The sequence below is a fragment of the Lissotriton helveticus genome, chromosome 1_1, assembly GCF_964261635.1.
Source record: "Lissotriton helveticus chromosome 1_1, aLisHel1.1, whole genome shotgun sequence".
Lineage (NCBI taxonomy): Eukaryota > Metazoa > Chordata > Amphibia > Caudata > Salamandridae > Lissotriton > Lissotriton helveticus.
In genome coordinates, this window is record NC_136057.1 from 341,914,903 (window position 1) to 341,939,942 (window position 25,040).

At 43.7% G+C, this 25,040-nt stretch overlaps 1 protein-coding gene across 1 annotated transcript in view; it reads right to left on the reverse strand.

Annotated features, from left to right (window-relative positions):
- Nucleotides 1-25,040, reverse strand: part of LOC144807632 (protein mono-ADP-ribosyltransferase PARP12-like) — a 315,778-nt gene that overhangs the window by 121,163 nt on the left and 169,575 nt on the right. The window contains exons 8-9 of the mRNA XM_078673255.1: nt 6,477-6,573; nt 357-432 (exon numbers count right to left, since the gene is read on the reverse strand). Of these exons, the coding sequence (XP_078529381.1) occupies nt 357-432; nt 6,477-6,573 (173 nt within the window). The remainder of the gene's footprint in view (nt 1-356; nt 433-6,476; nt 6,574-25,040) is intronic.

Here is a 25,040-nt window from a genome sequence, read left to right on the forward strand (position 1 = left end):
AAGCCAGACCATAAAAAGGCCCCATATCTTCACTCTACTCTTTTTTCAACGAGTAGACAGTACAGTACACTATCAATTCTCTAATATTTTCTTTGCTTTAGTAGACAACCATCCAGTAGTCCGTTTTCTACTTCAATATGACAGGCCTTTCATCTGTCTTTAGGCTTAACAGGCTGTCCAACTTATAATCACCACTGCTAAATTCTGCCTGTGTTGTTTTTGTCTTCATTATGATACAGACTATTCATGTTTCTTTTTCTAAACACACAATACACATTAACATTCATGAGCATAAATAGCACAATCTTGGAAGTGGAAAGCGCTGCCTGTGTTTTTTAAGAGCTTATTACACATACCTTGTATCCCACCTCTGTCAATACCGACTTATCCCAATATGATGGGATTGACCCTTCTTGTAGAGGTTCTGACCGTCTGTGCGAAAAAACAAAACTTAAGATAAATGCAAAAATATTCATATTGGTACTTTCATGAACAAACAATATCCTAACTCTTCTCAGACACTGACCAAAAGCTGATTCTATAGTAGGCAATAGTCCTAATAGTTTTCCATGAATACAGCATTCTTGAAAACATCCTGCCACTCCAGACTTCAGAGACAGAAAGACAGAGAAGGAGGGAGGAAGAGGGAGAAGTACTCTCAATAATGCATAAATCTGCAATCTAGTAGAAAAGATGTATTAATTGTTGTTGTGGATCAGTCAGTCTCTCATACTGTATCTAAATAAACAAGGCAAGCTAATCTAAAGTGGTAATGTGCCTCTTAATTATTTGGTCCATTTAGGTTCTGATGTGACGAAGCACTAGCAAAAGTATTTAAGAAATATTCGAAATACATTTTCCTTCATTGACAAACCTTTTGCCATGCTAAAAATGTAACTTCATTCACAAAAGTAGGATCGGCATATTTGAAGAGATGTTAATATACCTGTGGGATTTATGTGAAGTACGGCAACGTTTCCGTAGTCTTGGCCCTAGTGTCACGGTTAGGAATCAGTAACGGGAATAGAATCAAAAGAGGAAAACGTGTAGAGAGTAATAACCTTGCATGCATTCACAAACATTTTGAATGCCTTCACACACTTATCATTAGCTTTAAGAAAGAATTATTTCAACTTTAACGGAGATTTTTTCTATCAGATAAGCGGAGTAGCAATGGGTTGTCCCTTTGCTCCCGAATTGGCCGTACTTTTTATGTCATTGTATGAGGAAAGATTTGTATACCATTCGAACCCATTCGCTGATAAAATCACCAGCTGGAGTCGATATATCGACGACATTTTCTTCACTTGGAAAGGAAATGATGAAGATCTAAAGAAATTCCATGAGTGGCTTAACTCAAGAACGGAAGAAATAAAGTTCAGCATGAACTTTTCTAAAGTGAAGATGTCATTCCTCGATGTCGAGGTGTATCCCACCGACGAAGGTTTGGTCACCACTCTGTTCAAAAAACAAACAGACAGAAACAAGGCGTTACATTTCAACAGCAACCACCCACGCAATCTAAAAGAAAACCTCCCGTTCGGGCAGTACCTTCGGATAAAAAGGAACTGCCATTTTAAAGATGAATACATGTTTCATGCCAACAACTTGACAGACAATTTAGCTCGTAGAGGGTACCCCAAAAAGCTTCTAAAAAGGACAATGAAGAGAGTCTGGTGGATCCCACGAGACACTCTTCTAGTCAAGAAAGAAAAACCAACTCTGAATAGGATAGTTTGTGTATCCACATTTTGCCCAAACTCCAACTTGTTGAAGAAAAGCATTTTACAGAACTGGCACCTGGTAGAAAACATTGACGAGTCACTAAAAGAAAAACCACTTTTTGCCTTCAAAAAGGACCAAAGTGTAGCCAACCATTTGGTTAGAGCAGCTATGAAAAAGAAAACATCAACAATTGGCACAATGTTAGGTCTGCCACCAATTCAGGGCCATCATAAATGTGGTTCATGCATCTGCTGCGCAAGTACGGAGGAAGGCAATCTGTTCCAACATAAACACCAATTTTGGAAACACGAGAAATTTACAAATTGTAAATCAAGATATGTCATTTATGGCATAACATGTCCCTGCGACAAATTGTATGTCGGAAAAACGAGCCAGGAGGTGAGATGCCGAATAACGCAACATAAATCACGGATTAAAAAGAATGTAACTACCGCCCCACTGGTGAACCATTGGAAAAACCACGGACATACCTTAGATGATTTAAAATGGACAGTGATTGCTAAGATCGAAAAAGACTCCAGAGGCGGCGATATTGAAGAAAAGTTATCGCGCCATGAAGCCCTTTTAATTGTCAAGTTTAATACGGCAATCGATGGGCTTAACGAACTCTCGGAGATTTATCGCTTGTAAATACTCCAGCCATACTGCATCCAGCATGGTTCATGAGCACTCACAGCCCCGCCGCGACAGCCCTGAAGGTCGGCTGTACAAAGTCCTTTGGAACTGCATCCCGCTAACACTGAAACTTGCCAAACACATGGTTTCCATGACGACTGGGCATTCGAACCACAACCCCCAGAATTCCCTCAACCAGGAAGTATGTTTAAACCCTTTACGCGAGAGGAGCAATACTGACGAGTTGATGCAAGCGCTGTCATTCCATGACAGAGAGCGAGCAGTGTGGACCCCTGATTGATTCAGCGTTCTCAAATTCTAAAGGTAAACGCCAGCACCGCTAGCACCTGGTAAATGGGAGAAGGACTATGCGGATAAAAGGACCTGACTCAAATCTCCGTTTCCTTTTAGCGACTTCAAGGTGAAAGAACCACCGTCAAATCCGGAAACCCAGTCCGGCCGCCACACTCGCCTGAACCATGTAAGTGCCTTTCTAGTCCCTCGCCTAATAGTTACAGAGCCCGTCCCAAAGCGCAATGCTCTGACAAAATCGCTCCATTTTTACAGATTTCTACTTCCATCAACCCTGGCAATTCCAAACATGTGGCAATTTATGTGAGTATTCACGCATGTGTCGGTCGTCTTATTAAGTATAAGTTCCTGTGTACATAGAAGCTAAATAGGCTTTGTTTTTGTTACAGTTTCTCCTAAACGCATGAAAACCGAGCACCAAAGAGGTAGGATTAGCTTCCCCTCGTTCCCCCCTTTCACTGTTTTGTCACAGGCACGGGTTTTCTCAGGCTGATTGGTTTTTGTTCCTTCATTTACAGGCACTTGGTCCTGATGAGATTTCCCCATAATAAGGGGATATCGAAACACGTAGACCACCCCACTCAGCATTAGGAATATTTTATTGGATCATCAAACATCAAAAATTTCAATCATTTTTTCCAATGCTATGTTTTCAAATAACAGGAAATTGTAAATATTTTTGTATAACTTTAGAATTTTGTGTGTGTATATATATTAATGTGTTGTCCTGTATGAGTGTTTGAATGCGAGTTGGTGAAGTTGTTAATAATTGTCTTTTTCTATGTCAAGTTCAGTCAAAATTGTTTGTGCAAAAAGATAAAACTGCTCATTTATATGGTTCTTTTGATGCAAAATAAAAAAAGTATTGGATCCATTCCGGGTAAAAATAATCCCTGAGAGTTACTGTTTGGTTTCAGTAAGTCGAGCGATCATTTGTTGTGATCCAGTGTTTAAATAGTTTGGCAATATTGGTGCTCGTGTTGGTTTGTAACTATTGATTGTGAGGCTTGTCCTTATTGCCAGTGAGCCCAGACCCTGTCTCGGTAATGGTTCACACACTTATCTGCACTACTAAACTTACCCATAAATGAACCATGGAGAGAACATACCTCTTTCCCTACATTTCCCATGAGTGATACTTGCGGATTTGCCTTCAATGTGAATAACATGCATATGTAAACTCATGGAACTCATTTGTTAGCCAGGGAAGGTTTGCAAGACTTACTTTTCCCCACGCTTACACCAAATGGATTTTTTAATCAATTAGCTATTCTTAAATGAACACAAGGCTTAGTTACGACTTTCAAAATCAAGTTCCATAATTTCCTAAACTACATTTCTTCTTTGTAAAATACATATATAGGTTGTCTCTTATTTATGTCACCGTCACTTTATGCAAGATATAAACATTGTTTCAGCTTGCAAAACCTTTCACGTGTATAAAATATCTGCTTCTGCATGCAACACCAAAAGGAAAAGTTGCTAAAAATGTAGGAGCTAATAAAGATCCGTCACTAAAACGAAAATGTTTCCAGACATTGCAAAAGTTCTATTTGTAAGGCCTGTCACTTGGAGCTCTTGGGGCCTTGTCGGTCGCAAGTTAGTACTTCCAAGTCAGTTGTTATACCCTGTGGGTATACTGTTTAAGACTTGTGTCTGGGCTACCAATACACTTACATGTACTTGGATAACAAAGTACGTGTTAGCACTCTGCTTTCAAGGGGCAGTGAAGTAGAGCAGTCAAGGCTTACTCAAGGAAGTTGTAGCAGTGGGTAGTAACGTGGATAGAAGACACATTAAACAACCATCTGCCAGCATTCTAACAGTTTATTTCGACTGTATCATCTTGGCTCCATTCCAATGATCTGAAGATATGTTTTGTGGGTGGCTCCATTTAGGTTGGCTAGATCGTTTCCTTCAACATGCTGGCCTCCTCATGGATCTGATCTCTTTCTCCCAGCTCAGTCCATGAAAAATCTGGGATTCTATGTGGACGAACATTTGACGCTGATAAAGCAAGCTAATCACTTGACCTCTTCCTGCTTTTTCCTCTTGAGGTTTCTCAGGAAAATTGTGCCACTGCCATCAGTAGCTCGATGGCTAGAAGTTCAGGCTACTATTCTTAGTTGGCTTAATTATTTTCATTTCCCTTGCTTGGGTGCTCTTCGGGCTGTATTGAATAAATTACAGTGTACTTGCAAAATATGGTTGCCAAGTTAGCCCTGGGCCTGCCCTGGAATGCCTAATTTTCTGCTCTGTGTGCGCTACACTTGCTTCCACTGGCTAGAATGATTATTTTTAAATCTCTTTGTATAACACCACCCTATTCATAATACGATGTACTATCCAAAGAGGTCCTTTTGCCCAATGAACACCTTTTTCCTCGCAGTCCGAAATGTGTACATGCTCATTTAGGAGGTAGGGCATTTTTGGTGGGGACGGTGAGGTTATGGAACACATTGCCCGTTAGCCTGCAGAAAACCACTATTCACTTGCATTTTAGAAAGGCTTTAAAAACTTGGTTGTCCTGTTTAGAATTCTTCTTTCAAATGGGAATGTTAGGATCAAGCCGATTTATGCATTTGTAAGTTTTGTGCTTTTGTAGGTCTAGGTTGATTTATTGTCTTTTCTCTCAGCGCCAGGACAGCTTTTTATGTATTTGTGTGCTTATAAACTCTTAAAATAACATGCATAGCATCGCACCAGAGCAATCTCGACGCTGGAGTTTTTGATTCTGCATCTTTTGTTTCAGCAAGCCAGCCTTGTATCAGAAACTTTTGGAAGGTTATTTTGAGACCACAAATGTTTGCCGAAACGTGAAGATTTTTAAGTCAGAAGGAATGAGTGTTCAGGAGAAGGCTGAAGGTAAGGGACACACATGAATTACTGGTGGACTCCGCATGTGAAAAGACTCTTCTGGGACCTCGTGGTGACAATGTAAATGAACTGGTGTCGGTTGGATATGTAGTACCAATGAAGAACGTTGCAGTGAATTTTATGCAAGACTACAGAGTATGGATGAGGGTGGGATGATATATAGTGTCAAAAGTAGCTGAGAGGTCCAGCAACTTCAGGATGCATGGATTGCCATCATCTGTGGTCAGGAGGGAATAGTCGATGAGTTCTAATGTTGCTGTGTCCATGATGCAGAATAATCTAAAGTCATCAGTAATGAAGCTATTACACCCTGACAATCTCACCTTTAAATTTAGTTTTTCATGGATCCTGAATACAAACAAATGTAAAATACTGAGAGTTAACATGGCTGATTACTGGCTTACTTACTAATGTTCTAAAATATTCAATGAAAAATATTATGGCATTATCTGTTCTGTTAGATAATAAAACTGGCATGATTAGATAAGCTTTCACTTGGTCTTCTCTCTATTAACGATAATGGGTCAATTGCCAGCAGTTATGGAAGTCTGGTGGGGAATTATTCAATACACTCCCTTCAACACATCTTAATTCGAGAGTCTTTCTCTGCAGCAGTTGCATAGATTCACCCCATTTGTACAAACTACAAGTTAAGATCCTGTTAAAAAGGTTTTGCATTTCCACTTGACTGACATAGAAAACAATATTGGTTTTGCTAGTCAACAACATTTGGACGGAATGGAGGATTAGGTTAACCATGAACTATATGCCCTTCAAACTTTGATTTTCATCAACATTGTAAAAAGCTGTTTCATACAACTAGGTTGTGAAGTGTTCTATTAGATTATTTACATGATATTTCTTTTCAATATACATTGTTAGTATTCTAGAATGTATTCTTCATAAGCAAAGAAGGGAAGACTTACTTAGTTTTAATTTTTTCTACTTCCTCTTGAGAAACAAATTTTGGTCTCCTGCAAACATCTCGTTCAGTTTTGTAATGAAGGTTTCTTTGAACCATGTCTAAAAATGGTGGAGTAACAAAAATTAAAAAAATTAATTCGAATTCGCTCAGAAACAGACATGTCAAAAGTACATCTCTGTGAGAGAGAAACAGTTAATATATAAGCAACACAAAAACATATTTTTTAGGTTGTTGCCACTGAAGACCATTACAGTACATGCTACGTACAGATACTTACAGGATAAGTAACCTTTTTAATCAATCGATAAATCAGCATTTGTATAGCGCGGCACTGGAACCCCTAGGGGTCTCTGGGTGCTAGGGGTACCGTGGCTCAGTGGAAAAGCCAAGCCTTGCTTCGCTAAACATTGTGAGCACGATTCACAGAACTAACTTAAGACAAATTCCTAAACTTACTACCATTTACTCATTTTGGTATTCACAGAAGGCACTTACTCATTTTGGTATTCACAGAAGGCACTTACTCATTGATGAAAGTGCCTTCTGTGAATACCAAAATGAGTACGCACTTACTCCATCAGGCTGTGCAGCTTTAGAGATAGGTGGCCTCTGTGAGCCTTTGTGAAGGCGACAAAAGGCTGATTAGACTTATGAAGGACTAGTCCTATCAATGTAAGCGCTCTTTAGAAGTTTAGTGGTTGTGAGGCTCTTCTTACTACGAAGTCAGGCAGCAAAAAGAAGAATTTGAGCTTTACAGTTTGAGATGAAAAGGGGAGACCATGTTGGGGAAAAAATTGAGACTGGTTCTGAGAACAATCCTGTTTTTATGAACCTGGATAGTGAGCGCCTGCATTTCGCCCTTACGTCTGAGGGAAGTAATGGCCACAAGGAGAGATACCTACCAGGAAAGGAACTAGAGGGGGGCATGAATGTGAAAGTGCAAAGGGTGGCCCCAGGAGGTCTCAGAGGATTGGGTTAACAATTTTTTTACAGGGGCAGGAGTATTCTAGGGGGTATACTCGCTTAAGACCCCCCCATGAAAGCTCCGATTTCTGGAATCCTGAATAGGGCCAAATGTTCCCGATTTTGTATATAGGCCGCAGCAGAAAAGTGTAGGTATATTGATGTGTTAGTAAGACCTGACTACCGCAGATGTAGGAGATAGCAGATGATGCACTGGACACTAAGAGTTTAGGGTTTCAGGTGTTTCAGGATACAGTAGTGGACAAGGAATATGCTACTTACCAGTATGCATCTGTTCTTGGCATGTAGGGCTGCTGACATTCATATCTGTGCATAGATCGCCGCCTAGTGTTGGGTCCGGATGATTGCACATTGTTGTCCTGGAAGAGTCTTCGAAGTATCACGAGATAGGTGGCTCCTCCCCTGGACTACAGTGCGCATGGGCATCCCCTCCATCCTCAGATTGTTTTTCGCCATTGTGGCAGAGATGGAGTATGATACAGTAAGTGATGTCCATGCTAGAGATTAATTCTGAGTGCTAAAGCTGCGACAGGCACCGGGGAGGAGGGCGGGCGATATGAATGTCAGCAGCCCTACATGCCAAGAACAGATGCATACTGGTAAGTAGCATATTCCGTTCGAGGCATGTGGGCTGCTGAATTCATATCTGTGCATAGAATAGATAGCAGTCTCCCCCTTAGCGGTGGTTGCCCGTGCCAGCTGCAGCAGTCTGAAAAAGAGTCTTGAGAACAGCTTGTCCTACAGCTGCTTGCTGCTTGGAATGTACATCTACACAGTAGTGTTTGGTAAATGTATGTATGGTAGACCAAGTGGCTGCTCTACATATTTCTTCTAGAGGAATGTTTCCTAGGAAAGCGATGGATGCCCCTAACTTGCGTGTTGAATGCGCTCTTGGGGGAACTGTTAATGTGCGTTTAGCTTTCTGATAACAAATCTGTATGCACTCAACAATCCATCTGGCTATACCTGATTTGGGAATGGGGTTGTCTTTATGTTGTGGTGAAAAGGCAACAAACAGTTGCTTAGTTTTCCTGAAATGTTTTGTCCTGTCTGTATAGTACAGAGAGCTCTTTTGACGTCCAGTGTATGTAGAGCTCTTTCTGCCACTGAATCTGGATTTGGGAAGAACACTGGCAGTTCTATTGTTTGATTGATGTGAAACTGGGATACCACCTTTGGCATAAATTTTGGGTTTGTACGTAGCACTACCCTATTTGCGTGAATTTGGATGAATGGCTCCTAAATAGTTAGTGTTTGCAGCTCACTAACTCTTCTAAGGGGTGTAAGCGCCACTAAAAAAGCCACTTTCCACGTTAGGAATTGTATTTCACACGAGTGTAGAGGTTCAAAAGGTGGTCTCATCAGTCTGGTTAGAACTACGTTTAGGTTCCAGACAGGTGAAGGTGGGTGTCTTGGAGGAATCACTCGCTTGAGTCCCTCCATGAAAGCTTTAATAGCAGGTACTCTGAAGAGTGAAAGGTGCTGCCTGTTTTGAAGATAAGCTGCCACCGCAGCTAAATGTATACGTATGGAACTGTTGGCTAGATTGCATCTGTGTAAATGTAACAGATAACATATGATGTTTTAAGTTGATGCATCTAGCGGATTTACGTCATTATTGTTGCAATAGATGACAAATCGTTTCCACTTTGCCGCATAGCATGCTCTGGTTGTAGGTGATCTTGCCTCCTTGATAATATTCATGCAGTCAGGAGGCAAGTTCAGGTAACCAAACTCTAGGACTTCAGGAGCCAGATCGCAAGGTTCAACTGTTGCGATCTAGGCGCTGAATGTCTCCATGGCTCTGCGTTAAACGACTGGGTGTTAATTGCAGCCTTTGATGAGGCACCACGGAAAGTTCTAGGAACGTGGTGTACCACGGTTGCCTCGCCCACATTGAAGCAACTAGGATGAGGGTCATTGAGTGTTGTCGTAGTTTGCGTGTCACTAATAATAATAATAATAATAATAATAATAATGATAGCACTAGTGGTATGAGCGGGGCTGGTGGAAAAGCGTACGCAAATATGCCCGACCAGTTCATCCATATAGCATTCCCCTGAGACTGCGGGTGTGGAAACCTGGCGGCGAAGCTTTGGCATTTTGCGTTTTCCCTTGTGGCGAACAGGTCTATCTCTGGGTGACCCCACTGCTGGAAGTACTGTTGTAGCACTGAGGGATGTATCTCCCACTCGTGCATCTGGTGGCTGTGTCTGCTGAGCAGATCCGCCATTTGGTTGTCCCTGTCTGGGAGGTGTTCCGCCATGAGGAATATGTTCCTCTGAATGGCCCACTTCCACATGCTTTGCGCTAGCTGTGACAACTGCGGAGAGTGTGTCCCCCCCTGCTTCTGTATGTAGTACATGGCAGTCATGTTGTCCGTGCGGATCAACACGACTTTGTTGCACAAATGTACTTTGAACGCCTTCATTGCCATAAAGATTGCCATCAGTTCCAGTAGGTTGATGTGCATTCTCTTTTGCCGTGTCGTCCATTGTCCCTGCACTGTGTAATGGAGGACATGCGCTCCCCATCCCAGGAGAGATGCGTCCGTCGTCAGCACTATTTGTGGTACAGGCTCTTGGAACGGTCGTCCCCTGCAAAGGTTTTGTGGGTTCCACCAATGCAGAGAGTTGTATGCGCGACCGGTCACCAACACTAGGTCTTTTAATTGTCCTTGAGCCTGGTTCCACTGCCGTGCTAGGCACTCCTGAAGCGGACGCATGTGTAGTCTCGCGTGAGGGACTATGAAGATGCAGGAGGCCATCATGCCTATCAACTGCATAAACACCCTTGCTGTGAGCGAGTGTTGGGGTCTGAATTTCTGAATCAGCAATTGAATGCTGTTGATTCTTGCTGAGTTTGGCTGGGCCTTTGCTGCCAGAGTGGCTATTGTTGCTTCCAGGTACTCTTGTACGTGGGCGGGTTGAAGATGAGACTTTGGGTAGTTTAATGAGAATCCGAGGCTGTGTAGGAGGTGAATAGTGCGGGACATGTGGCTGGCACATTGCTGGGCTGACTTTGCTTGGATAAGCCAGTCGTCCAGATAGGGGTAGACGTGAATATGGTTCCTCCGTAGGTGCGCAGCTACTGTCGCTAGGCACTTGGTAAACACCCTGGGGGCTGTCGTCACCCCAAAAGGCAGGACCTTGAACTGGTAGTGCTGATTCTGTATGGTAAACCTGAGATATTTCCTGTGTGCCGGATGTATCGGTATGTGGAAATATGCGTCTTTTAGGTCTAGTGTTGCGAGGAAATCTCCCTGGCTGTGCAGTGGTAGAACCTGCTGTAAAGTGAGCATGTGAAAATGTTCTGACAAGATGTATTGGTTTAGGGGCCTGAGGTCTAGAATTGGCCTGAGAGACCCGTCCTTTTTGGGGATTAAAAAATACAGCGAGTATACCCCTGTAGCCTGTTGCTGTACAGGTACGAGTTCTATGGCCCCTTTTTGCAGCATGCTGATGACTTCTTGCTGCAATAAGTGTATGTGCTCTGCGGACATAGGATGGTGTCTTGGGGGTATGTTGGGTGGAGTGGAGATTAGCTCTAAACAATAGCCGAACTGGATAAGTTGTCTCACCCACCAGTCTGTGGTAATGCTTTCCCAGACTGGCAGGAACTGTTGTAATCGTCCCCCGACCGGTGTTGCATGGTCTGGGGGCAGTGACAAGGCGTCACTGTTTAGTATTGGCGGAGGATCTGGTGTTGTTATTCCCTCGTCCTCTGCCTTTGTTGCTGTTGCCACGGTATCCACCTCTATTGTTTTTATTATAGGTGGTCTGCGTGTTCCCTTTATTGTATGGAGTCTGCTGGGATGCCTGGCCTCGTGCGGCTCCCCTGTTACCGGAGCGATGAAAGGAGCCTCCTCTGAATTGTTGGGACTGCAAGGCGCCCATAGACTTGGCTGTCTCTGTGTCCTTTTTAATCTTCTCTAATATTGTGTCCACATCTGGACCAAATAAATAGTCAGGGTTAACGGGCTGATTTAATAAAGTTGTTTGAATCTCAGGTTTGAACCCAGAGATACGTAACCAAGCCTGTCTCCTGAGCATGACACTTGTATTGATGGCCCTGGCTGCGGTGTCTGCTGCATCTAGCGCACATTTAATGGATGCGTTAGATATGAGTTTTCCTTCTTGTATTAGTGTTTCTGCTCCCTCTTTGTAGGCATCAGGCAAATGTTGCAACAGTTGCTCTAGTATGTCAAATTGTGCCCTATCATATCTGGCTAATAGGGCTTGTGTATTAGAAATTCTCCATATATTAGCTGCTTGAGCAGCCACCCTTTTTCCAGAAGCTTCTAATATCTTAGACTCCTTGTCTGGAGGAGGAGCATTCCCAGTGGTTTGTGAGTTGGCACGCTTACGAGCGTTTGATACCACTAAAGAGTCCAATGGCAGCTGTCCCTTAATATATGTAGGGTCCACAGGTGCCGGTCTGTATTTCTTTTCGATTCTGGGGTAACGACCCTTGCTCTTGTGGTTTCCTTGAAAATGTCTCCTGCGTGTTTCAGGACACCTTTCAACATTGGCAATGTTTTGACTGATTTCTCTGAAGAGGAGAAAGTGTCAAATAGGAAGTCTTGTTCAATTGGGTCAGCATGCATTTCTACATCATGATTGTGTGCTGCCCTTTCTATTAATGCGTTAAACGCAGCTGTATCCTCTGTTGGCAAGGTCTTGACAGGATAAGAAGGAGTGTCAGGAATAGTCTGAGTCCCTCTGGTCGACAGGGTCTGCCCAGGCTTGAGTCTGGTCATCCTGATCCGTGTCCACAGGGTAATTAAATTCTTCATTGTAGTCATACCCCATATCCTCATCAGTGCGAGTGGGTGAGTATGCAGAGGTGTCCTGGCCATGGTACTTTACAGACTCAAAAAGGACCGGTGACGTGGCAGAATCCCATTTCTTTTTGAGTGGAATTTTATATGTTTGAAGAGGATTTTCTGACCTGATCTTCCTCTGATAAATAGTAAGTCTGCCAGTGTCGGAGTCGATATGCAGCTTCGACTGGTCATGATAGGAGGGCTCTTGGTACACAACGTCTTCTTCTAGAGAATGACTCAGTTTCCCCATCGACACCTTCTTGGAAGTATCGATCCCTGTTTTCGGATCGAGCGCTTTAGGCCTTGCAGTTGGGGGCAGTCCGAATTTTATCGGTGGCATAGTATTGGTAGACTAACTGACCTTCTTTGGGGCTGGCATCGTCATTGGTCCGACCGATTTTGTCTTTTCGCCAATATGTTTTTGGCCTTGCGTCGACTTCGGCGCCTGTTGAGTTGGAGGCGCGGTCTTCTGCCTCGACTCGACGTGGTCCTTCGAGCCGCCCTAGGACTTCGGCTCGAGGCCTTTGACGAACTGTGGCCTGTCGACTGGAACCTTCAGAGACTCGAGTCCCTTATTTGTGTCGCTGTCCGTCGACGTCGACCTCGTCGGTTCGACGTGCCTGACTTTAGTTATGGACTTTAGCGTACCCATCTTCGGGTCGACACCCCTTAGTTGTGACCCCGCAGGGTCGTCGACACCTTTCTTCTTTGTCGAATCCGATGGATCCGAACTCTTCGATCCGAAGACTGTCTCTAGCAGTTTCGGTTTCGTTCTCGACTCCATGGCTTTCGGTTTCGATTTAACCAGTGACTGGTAATGTTCGACCGATGGCTCTTGTGATATATTCTTAGCCGGGCCGATACGCGGGGCTATAGAATGTTCGTCATGATCTTGGCTAAGGCCTGTTGGCGATGCCTCGACCTGAGCCCTTGGAAGTCTTTCCGTGTCTGTTATGGGCCCCGTACTCACTGTTGGGCCTGGTTCATCGCTCGAGTCGTCATTGACGGCTCCGATGGCCGATGCGTCGTCCCTTACCTCGACGACGTTTTCATCATCGACGAGTTCTTCGTCGTCTTCATAAAAGTTGGAGTCATGCTCCGAACCGGGATCCGACTGCTGTTCTGGATCCTCAGTCTCGACGACCTCATCGTCTTCTTTATCGAAGATATTCACCGGGTCGGGCGCTGGCCTCGTCATAGTCTGCCTCGCTGCGCGTCAAAGTCTAAGAGTCTTCTTCGACCTGAATTGAGCACAAGCTAGGCAGTTGGCCTCATTGTGCTCCGGAGTTAGGCACTTGTTGCACACCGGGTGTACATCGATGTGTGGGTACTTAGAATTACAAAGGGGGCATCGTTTGAACGGGCTCCGTTCCATCGACGATCAGGCCTCTGGTGTCGAAAAGGCCACGCGGCTCTCTTCGACGTCCTGCTCGAAAGAACTGGAACAAAGTACTCAGCACCGATCGAAATGACAATACCGACGACCCCGAAGGCCTTTTGGCCTTTAGAAAAGTTTCCGAACTTGAGTAAAGAAAAGTACATCCGAACCCAATGGCGGAAAAAAACAATCTGAGGATGGAGGGGATGCCCATGCGCACTGTAGTCCAGGGGAGGAGCCCTGGAGACTCTTCCAGGACAACAATGTGCAATCATCCGGACCCAACACTAGGCGGCGATCTATGCACAGATATGAATTCAGAAGCCCAAATGCCTCGAACATTGTGTCTACTTAGCGGAGTGACAGGCCTGTGTGGTTGGCCTCTGCGTTTCTTGCAGAATGGTAATTCATTCCTGCAGAAGGTTAAAATAGGCAAATTCTAAGATCTCAGGTGCCAGATCTCTACGTTGAGCTGCCTCTATTTTGGATCCGGCATAAGGAGTAACATCCCAAGGGGGTTGACGGACATCTCTAGAAACATGGAATACCATGGTTGTCTGGCCAAGGGGGGAGTCAGGATAAATAACAGACGTTTGTCTGATTTTCCTCACCATATACAAGAGTAGTGGGAGTAGAGCATAAGCAAAGATCCCTGGCCAATTTATCCACAGTGCCCAAGATAACCAAGCCCATGGACTGTGGGCTTGGGTATCTGGAGGCAAGGTTTGTGTATTTTGCAATTTCTGGGGTGGAGCATAAGTCTATTTGTGGGTATTGAGTGCACAAATTACCTTTGCAGGACTTGGGGGTGGAGTTCTCACTGGTGGACTTGTTAAAGCATCTTACTGAGCAGGTCCACCTCCGGAAGGTGTTCCATTAAAAGCTGTATATCATAGCAGATTGTTCAATGCCAAATCCCCTGTGCTTAAGATTAGAGATGGAGTGCGCCCAACAGTGTTTCTGTAGGTAGAACATGGCAGTAGTGTTGTCCATCCTAAAAACAATTAATTAAATAGAGTCTGAGATATCCAGACTGAAAGGTAGGTAAAACATTGTAACACTTGCGTCAGGATCATCATTTTAGATAAGGCAATCTTGGCCAAAATAAGTAATTTCATAGAGCGCCAGGAAGTCATACTTTCCTTTATAGCTCACAGAACACCAACCTAATTCTCTTCCCTGATGTCCGCAACTGTGGAATATACTTTAACAGAAAAGTATTTAAAAACCTAGGGCTCCCATTTGGGGACCACTGGTGAAGCGCAGAGTAACCGAAAAGGCATATTTTACTCCAATAGGTGCACTGACCCGATAACTTCCTTAGATCTTTTAAAGCCTGCCACTACTCTTGTTCAGCCAATTGTTGAGGTAGGGAAAGATGAGAGTGCCCTCCATTTGCAGGTGGGCGGCCACCAATGCTAGGCACTTCCTGAACACCCTTGGGCCCACAGTGACTCCTGAGGGCATTACTCTGAATTGGTAGTGAAGTCCACTTACCATAAAACAAAAGTACAAGCGGTGTGCAGAGTGAATGGGTATGTAAAGTAATTGTTTGAGGACGACCATCGTCATATAATCGCCTTGTCAGAGCAGAGGTATGACGTCATGCAGAGTCAGGATGCATTTGCGGAGAGGCCTTAAGCCTAAGAAGATAGGCTTGAGCGAGCCATACTTTTTGGGAACGAGGACGTACAGGGAATAAACTCACATTCTCTGTTAATGTGGAAGGACTGTCTCTATTGCGTCTTTCCAGAGGAGCGCTTGGACCTCTTCTCTGGAGGTGAAGATGGTCTCTGCTGAGAGCGTGTGCAATACATTGGGTATTTCGTTGCCAAGGATGTGAATCCATCAAAAGTAATACGTTAGAAATTGTCTTTGTACTGGGAGTCAAGTGCCTAACTGTAGCAGTTGACTCTCTCAGGGTAGTGAAGCAGTGCTGTCCAAGACCTACTCAGGGAAGGTGGTGCAGGCTAGTAACCCAGCTCAATAATAAGCAACAACAACACTCACATTATTATCCAATCAGTGCCTTTTCTATTGAAAAGGAAAAGTACTTTTATTACACACACACTATTAAATCACAAATGTATACATGCAACTATCTTTTGTGACACCTTCATATTACGTTACCCCCTTAGTGGCTCCTAAACCCTATACTGACAATACACACCCACTTATAATAGATACAACATGCCAAAAGAAGGGGACAGTACCAATCAGGCAGCCCTACCGGCTTTGCCATGGTGTTACTCACATCAGTAAAAGCAGCCATAGGTTATAATTCACAAATGAACACATAAGTAATTGGGGACAGTACCAATCTGTAATACATTTTATGACCGACCACTGAAGTCAATGGGAGTAGTACCACAGTAACACCTTGCATTGTCAGCAACATGTTCAATAAAGTTTTATTTAAAAAAAACATGTTTTATAATCTTTTACTTTATTAGACTTTTCTGCTATCAGATCAGATACGAGCCAACAGAGGTTACAGACCTCCAGAGCGTCTGGACCAAAATACAGGCTCCAGGAGCGCTTTGAAAACTGGGCAAACCTCTCCCGTGTTCAGGGATTCAATCCGCTAGGAAAGTTTTAATAAACAAACAAATGATCAACCTTTCTGAGGGACTGCTGCGCTTCATGCAACCCCTTTTTCGAAAGCCACTTGTGAAGCCCTTGCCCAGTCTGGGTCAACAATAAAGAGCATAAGCACATATTAATAGGTGTACGGAGGTTTAAGGGGGGTGGGGTGGTAAATCACCTCCCCCGCTTTGCGCACACCAACCATCTCTTTTATATAACTTCATAAAGCATAGCATTTACCTTTTCTGTCTTACTTTTGAGTGTCCTAATCCCACCCAGAAAAAAAAAACCTTGTAACCCATTCAATTATATCTTTACATAACGATTGGCGAGGGCTAGAGTTATTTAGTATTTGTCCCCTCAAATAGCGATCAATTACAGGTCTTCGATGCCCATTTAAATGTATATGTTCTATATGCAAGATTTACCGGTTCCAAGTCCTGATGAGACCCTGTAGTTGTGTAGGGTTAAAACAAGTCGACAATCTGTGCCTTGGGAAAGAAGCATAAAGTCCGATTTGGAAACGGGCACTAATAGCCAATAAGGACTTCTTTGATCTTGTTTTCCGACTATCGCTACTGCTTACTCCTCATTGGCCATTTCTGTGCAAATCATGTACGGTTCATTTGTGTTTCATCGAAAACTATCCCCGTACTACATTTAGTGTAGAAAATGTCAATGGGTACGTTTGAGACAATACTGTGCTGATTTGCTTTACTGACATTGTGAATTTATGGTCATATTTTAGACTTATGTCAACTATTGTCATTTGTGATTTATTTCTTGAATGTTGTCAGTGTATGTAGCATGTTCCTCTACATGTATACATATTGCTTAATGAATTATTGAATGTAATCAATCAATTTTATCAACTAACTAATCTTTTGGTCATCTTTATGATGAGATATAATTCAATATATTACACGGGAGGTATTTTTTTATGGTATATAATTGTAGTGGTGAAACCACCCGTTTTACATGGACCCATCACTTCTCATCTGGGATTAAGCACACCACTAGTGCAACCCAGGGCCTTGGTGGTCGTTGGGGACCACGGGCAGGGGTGCTGGAAGCCCAGCGCTTCCAGCTGGCTTCCCCCAATAGCACACCTCTTGTGCGGCATGCGGGAGCCAGCACATATCCCGCTTTGCTCCTGTAAGAAAGTGGTTCTATATATACTGGACCAAAGTAAGGTACCGCAGACCATTGGCTATTCAGCTACCAGGCAAGTCTGAGCCCTCCTCTCACACCTGCCTAGGCCCCTTAAGGCCTTGCTGGGTGCACCCCAAATCATTCTCCTCCATCTTGTGAGTTGCAGCCTACATGTGCCCCAGATTGCAGTGAGCAGAGTCTAGGAAGTGGTAAGGAGACAGCCTAGTGCTGTCTCTTCCCAAGACAAAAAGCTGTTTAAAAAACGATTTTCACTTTGTGTTTACTGTCAATGCCTGTGGTTGTTACAGTTAGAAATTGTAGTTTTATCACCTGTGTTGTGTTTTAAAGTTGTGGTTTTCCCTGCCCATGATTGCCCCCATTTAGTGTGTTGAACTGTGGGATTTGCAGTCCAACCTCTGTAGTTTGTCCCTCTCATTCCTTGGTGTCAAATCTGTTTTCCCTCCAAATTTCTCCTTGCTCTGTGCTTAGACCTGTGTGCTAAAACAGTGCACCCCCAGCCACCATTTTGTGTTCACAAGCCAGTAAGGCCAGCCCCCCTGCCTCCCCCCCCCCCCACCAACAGGGATATTCTACATCAGAGGGTGCTTCTGTGAGGCTTTCTATTGGAAGTAGGGACTAGGGCTACCTGTACCATTGACTGCTTGGACTTGAGTTGGGACTAGTGGTAGGGCTAAGGCCTTTATTGGACGTAGAGATCAGGGGTTTTGAACTGATTGGGTGCTTGGACTAGGGCTAAGATTGGCTGCAAGGTCCTGGTCTCCTATTGCTTCTAGATGTTAGTGTTGTGATTGGATAGTGTTAGGGCCAGGGTTCCCATTGGCTGAAGAGGTCAACTGATTACTAGGGCTACAAAAAAAGCCAGGCTTAGGGCGTCTCAGTCCGGGCGTCGAGGCTAAGGGTGGAGAGGACAAGGGTAGTTGCCTGTTTGAGCCTGTCAAGGGCGGAGAGGACATGGGTAGTTGCCTGTTTGAGCTTGTCAAGGGCGGAGAGGACAAGGGTAGTTGCCTGTTTGAGCCTGTTCGAGACTGGTCGGGACTAGGGCCAGAAATGCTGCCCTTTTTCTCATTTAACAATACCCAGCCCACACCATCCACAACCACAAAAAGAGCAACACACTCACACCAAATATACACCACGCACAAACACTATGCACAGATTAATGTACCAGCATGCACCACCAACCCAACCACACCACATCTACACACCCTACTATCCCAACTACCACACATATCCACCATCACCCACAAACAGTACACAATTATATCCTATATCACTAACCAATACACTTATCACTAACACAACGCCAATCAACACCATACATAACTACATCCCACTCAGACACACTCTCCCTGCTGTAATTACACCTAACAGTCCACCTTTTATCACTAGGAAACATATAATGATCCTTCCATCAGTTGTCCAACAAACACCCTCCTCTCCCTTCAACCATAATAACACTAACACACAACACACACACTGCACACCACCACACTTTGTAACTGTTGAAACAATCTAAGATAAACACTCTCACCTCTACTTCATTCCCTCCTACACACAACATACACTCTACTCATAAACACATCACCACCCCCTCTATGTCACAACCTCCTCTCACAAACAATACTACACAACCAAATCAGGTGCATGAAACATATACATCAGCACCCCTTTTCACCACACCTCAAAAGCAAAACATATCACACACACCAGCACAACATGATCTTCAGAGCGCAACACCTCATAATACTTACCATCACAAAATAGATACATATGCCCACCTTTCAAAGCACACAAATGAACAAACTCCAATGCCAAGCTTTCACTCTTCCACCACACCTAACACGGATACAGCAATACAGCACCTCTCTTCTAACCGCCTCTCATCCATTGGACAATTTAGAACATTACAACATGACCCACATGCTGCACCACCTCCCCTGACTCATACACCTTCCGCCTTTCACACACGCAAAAAATATAAGCAACATGCCACACCTCACAACTTTGCTTCCCCAAGTCTACCTCACAACAATGTTACACCACAAAAGCAACACAGCACTCAAACTCATTCTCAAACACCATCTGCAACACATACACATGCAGACACATCAAAATGTCTTCTCAGCATGCTGGATGAGGAACACGATAAGGAACAGCTACACGATTGCTATCCTAATACAGCTAATAACAGCACTTAAAACACACCTGCTACACACCCACACAATACTGATCACTCTTCTACAAAACAAAGTCCCACTATCACCAAAGGCCACTCTCTACACTGTTTACTAATAAATGCTCGATCCCTCTCTAAAAACAAGCATCACATCTACGACCTTCTCACCGATGCAAAACCAGACATACTATTCATAACCGAATCATAGTTGGGAGAGGCTCCAGTCCTGCATGAAGCCATTTCTCTAGGCTATCAAAAAATCACCCAAAATCGTATAGCCAAAAAAGGAGGTGGTCTAGCTGTTGTATTCAGGCAAACAATATAAATCACTAAAGTTGACAACATCTCCATAAATAATTGTGAGGCTCTTCTAGCAAGATGCAATCCTACACCGTCTTCCACCTGTAACTTCCTGCTCCTTTACAGACCTCCACCTAGCAAGGCAACATTCTCAGACACACTTCTAGACACAGTTTCAAACCTGATAACAAAACACTCCAACCTATGCGTTCTGGGTGACCTTAACATTTGGTTTGATAAAACCAATATGACCCATCCAAAATCAATAATCACCGGCCCTGACGCATTGAACCTACTTAAGATAGCCCCCAATCCGCTGGACATATCCTAGATGTCATCTTTGCTAATACTGAACTAGTTACCTTTCAAACTATAACTCCAGTCACATGGTCAGGCCACCACTTGCTTGCTTTCCAACATAAAACAACGCTAAGCGACTCACCTAAAACTACCTTACATCCATCCACCTATCGGCCGTGGAACAAACTCAATTTGTAACACTTGGAAACACAACTAACATCCAGTATAAATCTGGAAAACCATAACTTCTGTTCAGAAGAATCTTTATGAGTGGCTACAGGAAGATTTTGACATCCTGATACCACTCAAAACCACACAACAGAACAAAAGAAAAAAAGCGCCTTGGAGAAACATAGAAATAAAAGACATAAGACAACAAATTAGAAAGCTGCAACGTACCTGGCTCAAAACAAACGCCAAACAAGACAAACTTCACCCACAAAAAATTTACAGATTATATAAGTCGGCTATCAAAAAAGCTAAGAAAAGGTATTATTCAGACAGAATTCAAAACGCTAAATGTGCAAATAAAGAATTCTATAAAATACTCAATGAATTTCGAAAACCAAATTGCCTAGAAGGAACTCATCAAGATTTCACAGACAAACTGGCAATTCATTACACGGACAAAGCAGACACGTTGGACTCGTACTTACAACAGAAATAAAGCACCAGCACTAACCCTTGTACAAAACAACTATTCAAAAATGCTCTAATCAAGCCTCTCCGTTCCTTCCAACACATCTCACACGATGAATTTATGGACCTGGTCAATGCAAGCAGGCCTGCCGGCAGCCCTTCTGACCCCTGTCCGCCACAAACTTTCAAGACAATTCTTTTAACAACCTCTGCTGCCATTCCAGTAAGACGAATCATCAACGATTCCTTAACTACTGGAATATTTCCAGAAAACTCAAAAAGTCATACATACGCCCTTTACTGAAGAAAACAAACTTGGACCTGCTGAACCCTGACAACTACAGACCCATTACAAATGGACCTTTCCTGGGCAAACTGATAGAAAGAGCAGTGTTCGCCCAGATGTCACAATTCATTGAAGAGAATGACATACTTTCAGATTTCCAAACAGGATTCCGTCCGGGAAGAGGCACTGAATCTGCCCTCCTTGCCATCTGGGATGACCTAAAGAATACAGTTGACCGCAACGGGGTTGCTGCGCTACTCCTCTTGGACCTCTCAGCTGCCTTTGACACGGTTGACCATGACACTCTGAAACAAAGACTTTATGAAGCCGGCATAGAGGGAACTGCTCTAGACTGGATCACGTCCTACCTTTGAAACAGAACTAATGTCATCCACACCCAACCTTTCTCATCCAAACCGTACTCCACAAAAGCAGGGGTCCCTCAAGGTTCTATCATCTCGCCCATGCTTTTCAACATCTACATGAAGTCTTTACCAGTACTTATCAATATATTTCACCTCGCGTGCTACAACTATGCAGATGACACGCAAATACTCCTTCAACTGGAATGCCCCAAAGACATTGGAAAATCACCAATTTTAAGTTGTCTCAGAGCTGTGGATCAGTGGATGACTTGGAGCCATCTCAAATTGAATGCTTCAAAAACTGAAATACTCCCGTGTGGTGATTGGAAAAATGACAACCCGCTTGCCGCATGGCCTGATGAACTGGGATCACTGCCTAAAGTATCGAAGGAAGTAAGAAACCTCGGAATGACCATGGACTACAAGCTGTCTATGAATGTCCAAGTGGATAAAGTAGCAAGATCAAGCTTTGCTACTATAAAAACGCTGCGATGAATTTTCCCTCATTTGGGATTTCCACACAAGGTCCAAGCTACCATCTCCCTTGTTCTATCCAAACTCGATTACGCCAATAGCATCTACCACGGATCACCTTTAACGACCATGAAAAGACTACAACGGATTCAGAACTCGGCTGCCAGACTACTCTGGCATATCAAACCACGAGACCACATCTCCCCTGCCTTGAAAGCCCTGCATTGGTTACCGGTTGCCAGAAGATCCACGTTTAAGCTGCTTTGTATTGCCCACAAAGCAATACATGGAATAGGACCACTCTTCATCAGGAATAAAATCACCAAACACATTCAACAAAGGAACCTCCGCTCTAAAGGAGCATCTCGCCTCAAAATGCCACCATACAAGTAAAAAACCATGGGTGGCACATCCTTCTCTGTTCAAGCAGCCAAACTATGGAACTCTTTACCCCCCCAACATAAGATCCTCCAACAACCACCTTATCTTCAGAAAACTACTAAAGATCTGGCTCTTCCCCACATAAGCACCATACAGAAAAAGAAATTTATAGCAAATCCCTCTGTATATAAGCATTTGTTTTCACTATAAATATGTACCTATCTATGTGTAATACTTTATAAAACATGTAAAATAATTATGTTAAGAGAAAATTTAAAAAAAGAATAATAATAATAATAATTCATCAACAAATAAAAATCATCTTTGGTCTACATGTACATACTTCCATTGTGCATCTATGTACCTTCCATGTACTTGGATCTGTGTGTCTGTTACTTTTCACCTGAAAAAGCATATCCAATGCACTACCCTATTTCTCATCCTGTGCCTCTATCAATATATTTAATCTAAATATACTTACTTCCTTTATGTATCTATATACTTTCAATGTACTAATGGATCTATATATTTATCACTTTCTTCTAATTTAGCATTTCCAATGCACTAGCCTATTTCTCAGCCTATACTTCGCTCTATACATCTTCTAGCCCAACCTTCTGACTCATCTCAAACTCTTTCTACTACTCCTTCTAATGCACTACCCTATCTCTCATCCTATACATCTATCAATATATCCTCTACATCCACTCTCTCATTTATCCCAAACCCCATACCACTACTATGATCGCTAAAATAACCCTTTCTAGACTCTCTCCTGCTCTACCCCTCCTTGCATCATCTGACACCTCTTTTTACTACACCGATCCCCTAAAACAAACCTTTCTAAACTCTCCCCTCTGACTCCTTCCCTCCAAAACTCCTTTTTACTCATCCAAAAGCCTCCTCCTACTGCGAAGCCCTCAAAAAAAAAAAAATCCTTCACTCTTTTATTCCTCCACTATCCTTTTCAATCAAAATTACCAGACTAACATGTTCACTTCTCAAATGCCATATTCAGCTATACTAATATACTGCCCAAATAACTGAATAACATATCTACTAGTCAAATTACTTCATATTTATACTATACTAATTTTCAACACTAATCCTTTATGGGTTCGGGAGGGGCGTGCTACTCGCCAGAAAAGTGCTTCAACACCCATCAGGGGTAACAAGTGCTATATGAATGCAAATCTTTCTTCCCCTTTTATCCATCTGCTATCCTTCTCACTCCAAGTAACAGACTAATATCCACCACTGAAATTGCCTCATATTTCACCATATTAATTCCCCACTAATCCTTTATAGGCTTCTGAATATCATGCTCAACAAGCGAGCGATAAATAAATACAAACCTTTGTCCTCTATTCTTCTGCTATCATTCCAAATAACTGACTAACCTATCCACCACTTAAAATGTACTTGCATGTTTTACTATACTAATTCAACACTAATCCTCTATGGGTCCCGGAGTAGCGTGCTACCCGCCGAAAAAGCGCTTTGACGCCTCGTCAGGGGTAGTAAGCTCTATATAAATGCAATTACAATACAATACAATACAAAGGTGGCATTGCCTTTGAAGCTTCCCCTGCCCATCCTGGGGGAGGAGGCATGGCACCCCGTCCCAGGATGTGCATTGTTTCAGGCCCCCAGAGCGGCAGGCTCTCGACTCAAGGGTCCAGAAACATGTCTGGTGATGGCAGCCTCGGTAGCCACGCAGTCAGGACACTGGGAGTTGGTTAGGTTTCAGGGGGCATCTCTAAGATGCCCTCTGTCAAGCATTTTACATTAAATCCCACACTGGCATCAGTGCCGGTTTAATGTGCTGAGAAGTTTGATATCAAACTTCTCAGTGTTCAGTGAAGCCCTTATGGTGCTGTGGAGTTCGTAATGACTACATCCCAGCACCATATACTCTTAATGGCAGCACTGCACTGACAGTGCCCAGGAATGGCCCTGGGTACTGTAGGGGCACAGGGCTCATGCACCTGTTCCCACACCACTGGAATAGGGCACCCAGATAGAGGGGTGACTGACAGATGCCAGGGCAGTGAACTTGTGGGCATGGCACACAGGGATGTGTGTCATGTCGACTCTTTGTTTGGTTCTGTACTTAGACACTCAGCCTGCAAAGGCAGCTTGTGGGTGTCAGGGCACAGGGCCCCTAAGGGTGGCACAATAAGTGCTGCAGCCCTTAGGGGTCTCCTCTGGTTACCTTGCCCTGGGTACCTGGGGTACGATTTAATAGGGGCTGACAGGTGGCCAGAGATGCCAATTGGGTGTCAGTTTCAACACAGTTTAAGGGAAGGAACACAGGCCCTGGGCACCTGGGTGGCAGGAGCCGAGGGCACACTCAGTCAAAGCACATTAGCAATTCAGAAAAAAGGGGGGGGCATACCATGCAAGAAAGATGGCACTTTCTCACAGCTCCCGCCTGGCAAAAGCAGTTTCTATTTTTCCCCCCACCCGTAGGCAGAATGGTGCACTTCACCCAGCCCACCAGGAGCCCAGACAGGGAGATGAGAGGCCAGCATGTTATGTTATGTTATTTTTATTTATACCGCGCACAGCTGCCCCAGCGAAGGGGCGTCCTGGCGCTTTGACGAGGTAAACACAACACAACACTAAAAACTCCGAAGGGCGAAAAGAACATCAGAAAAACTAAACAAATAAAAGAGTCTTAACGGCCCGTCTAAAC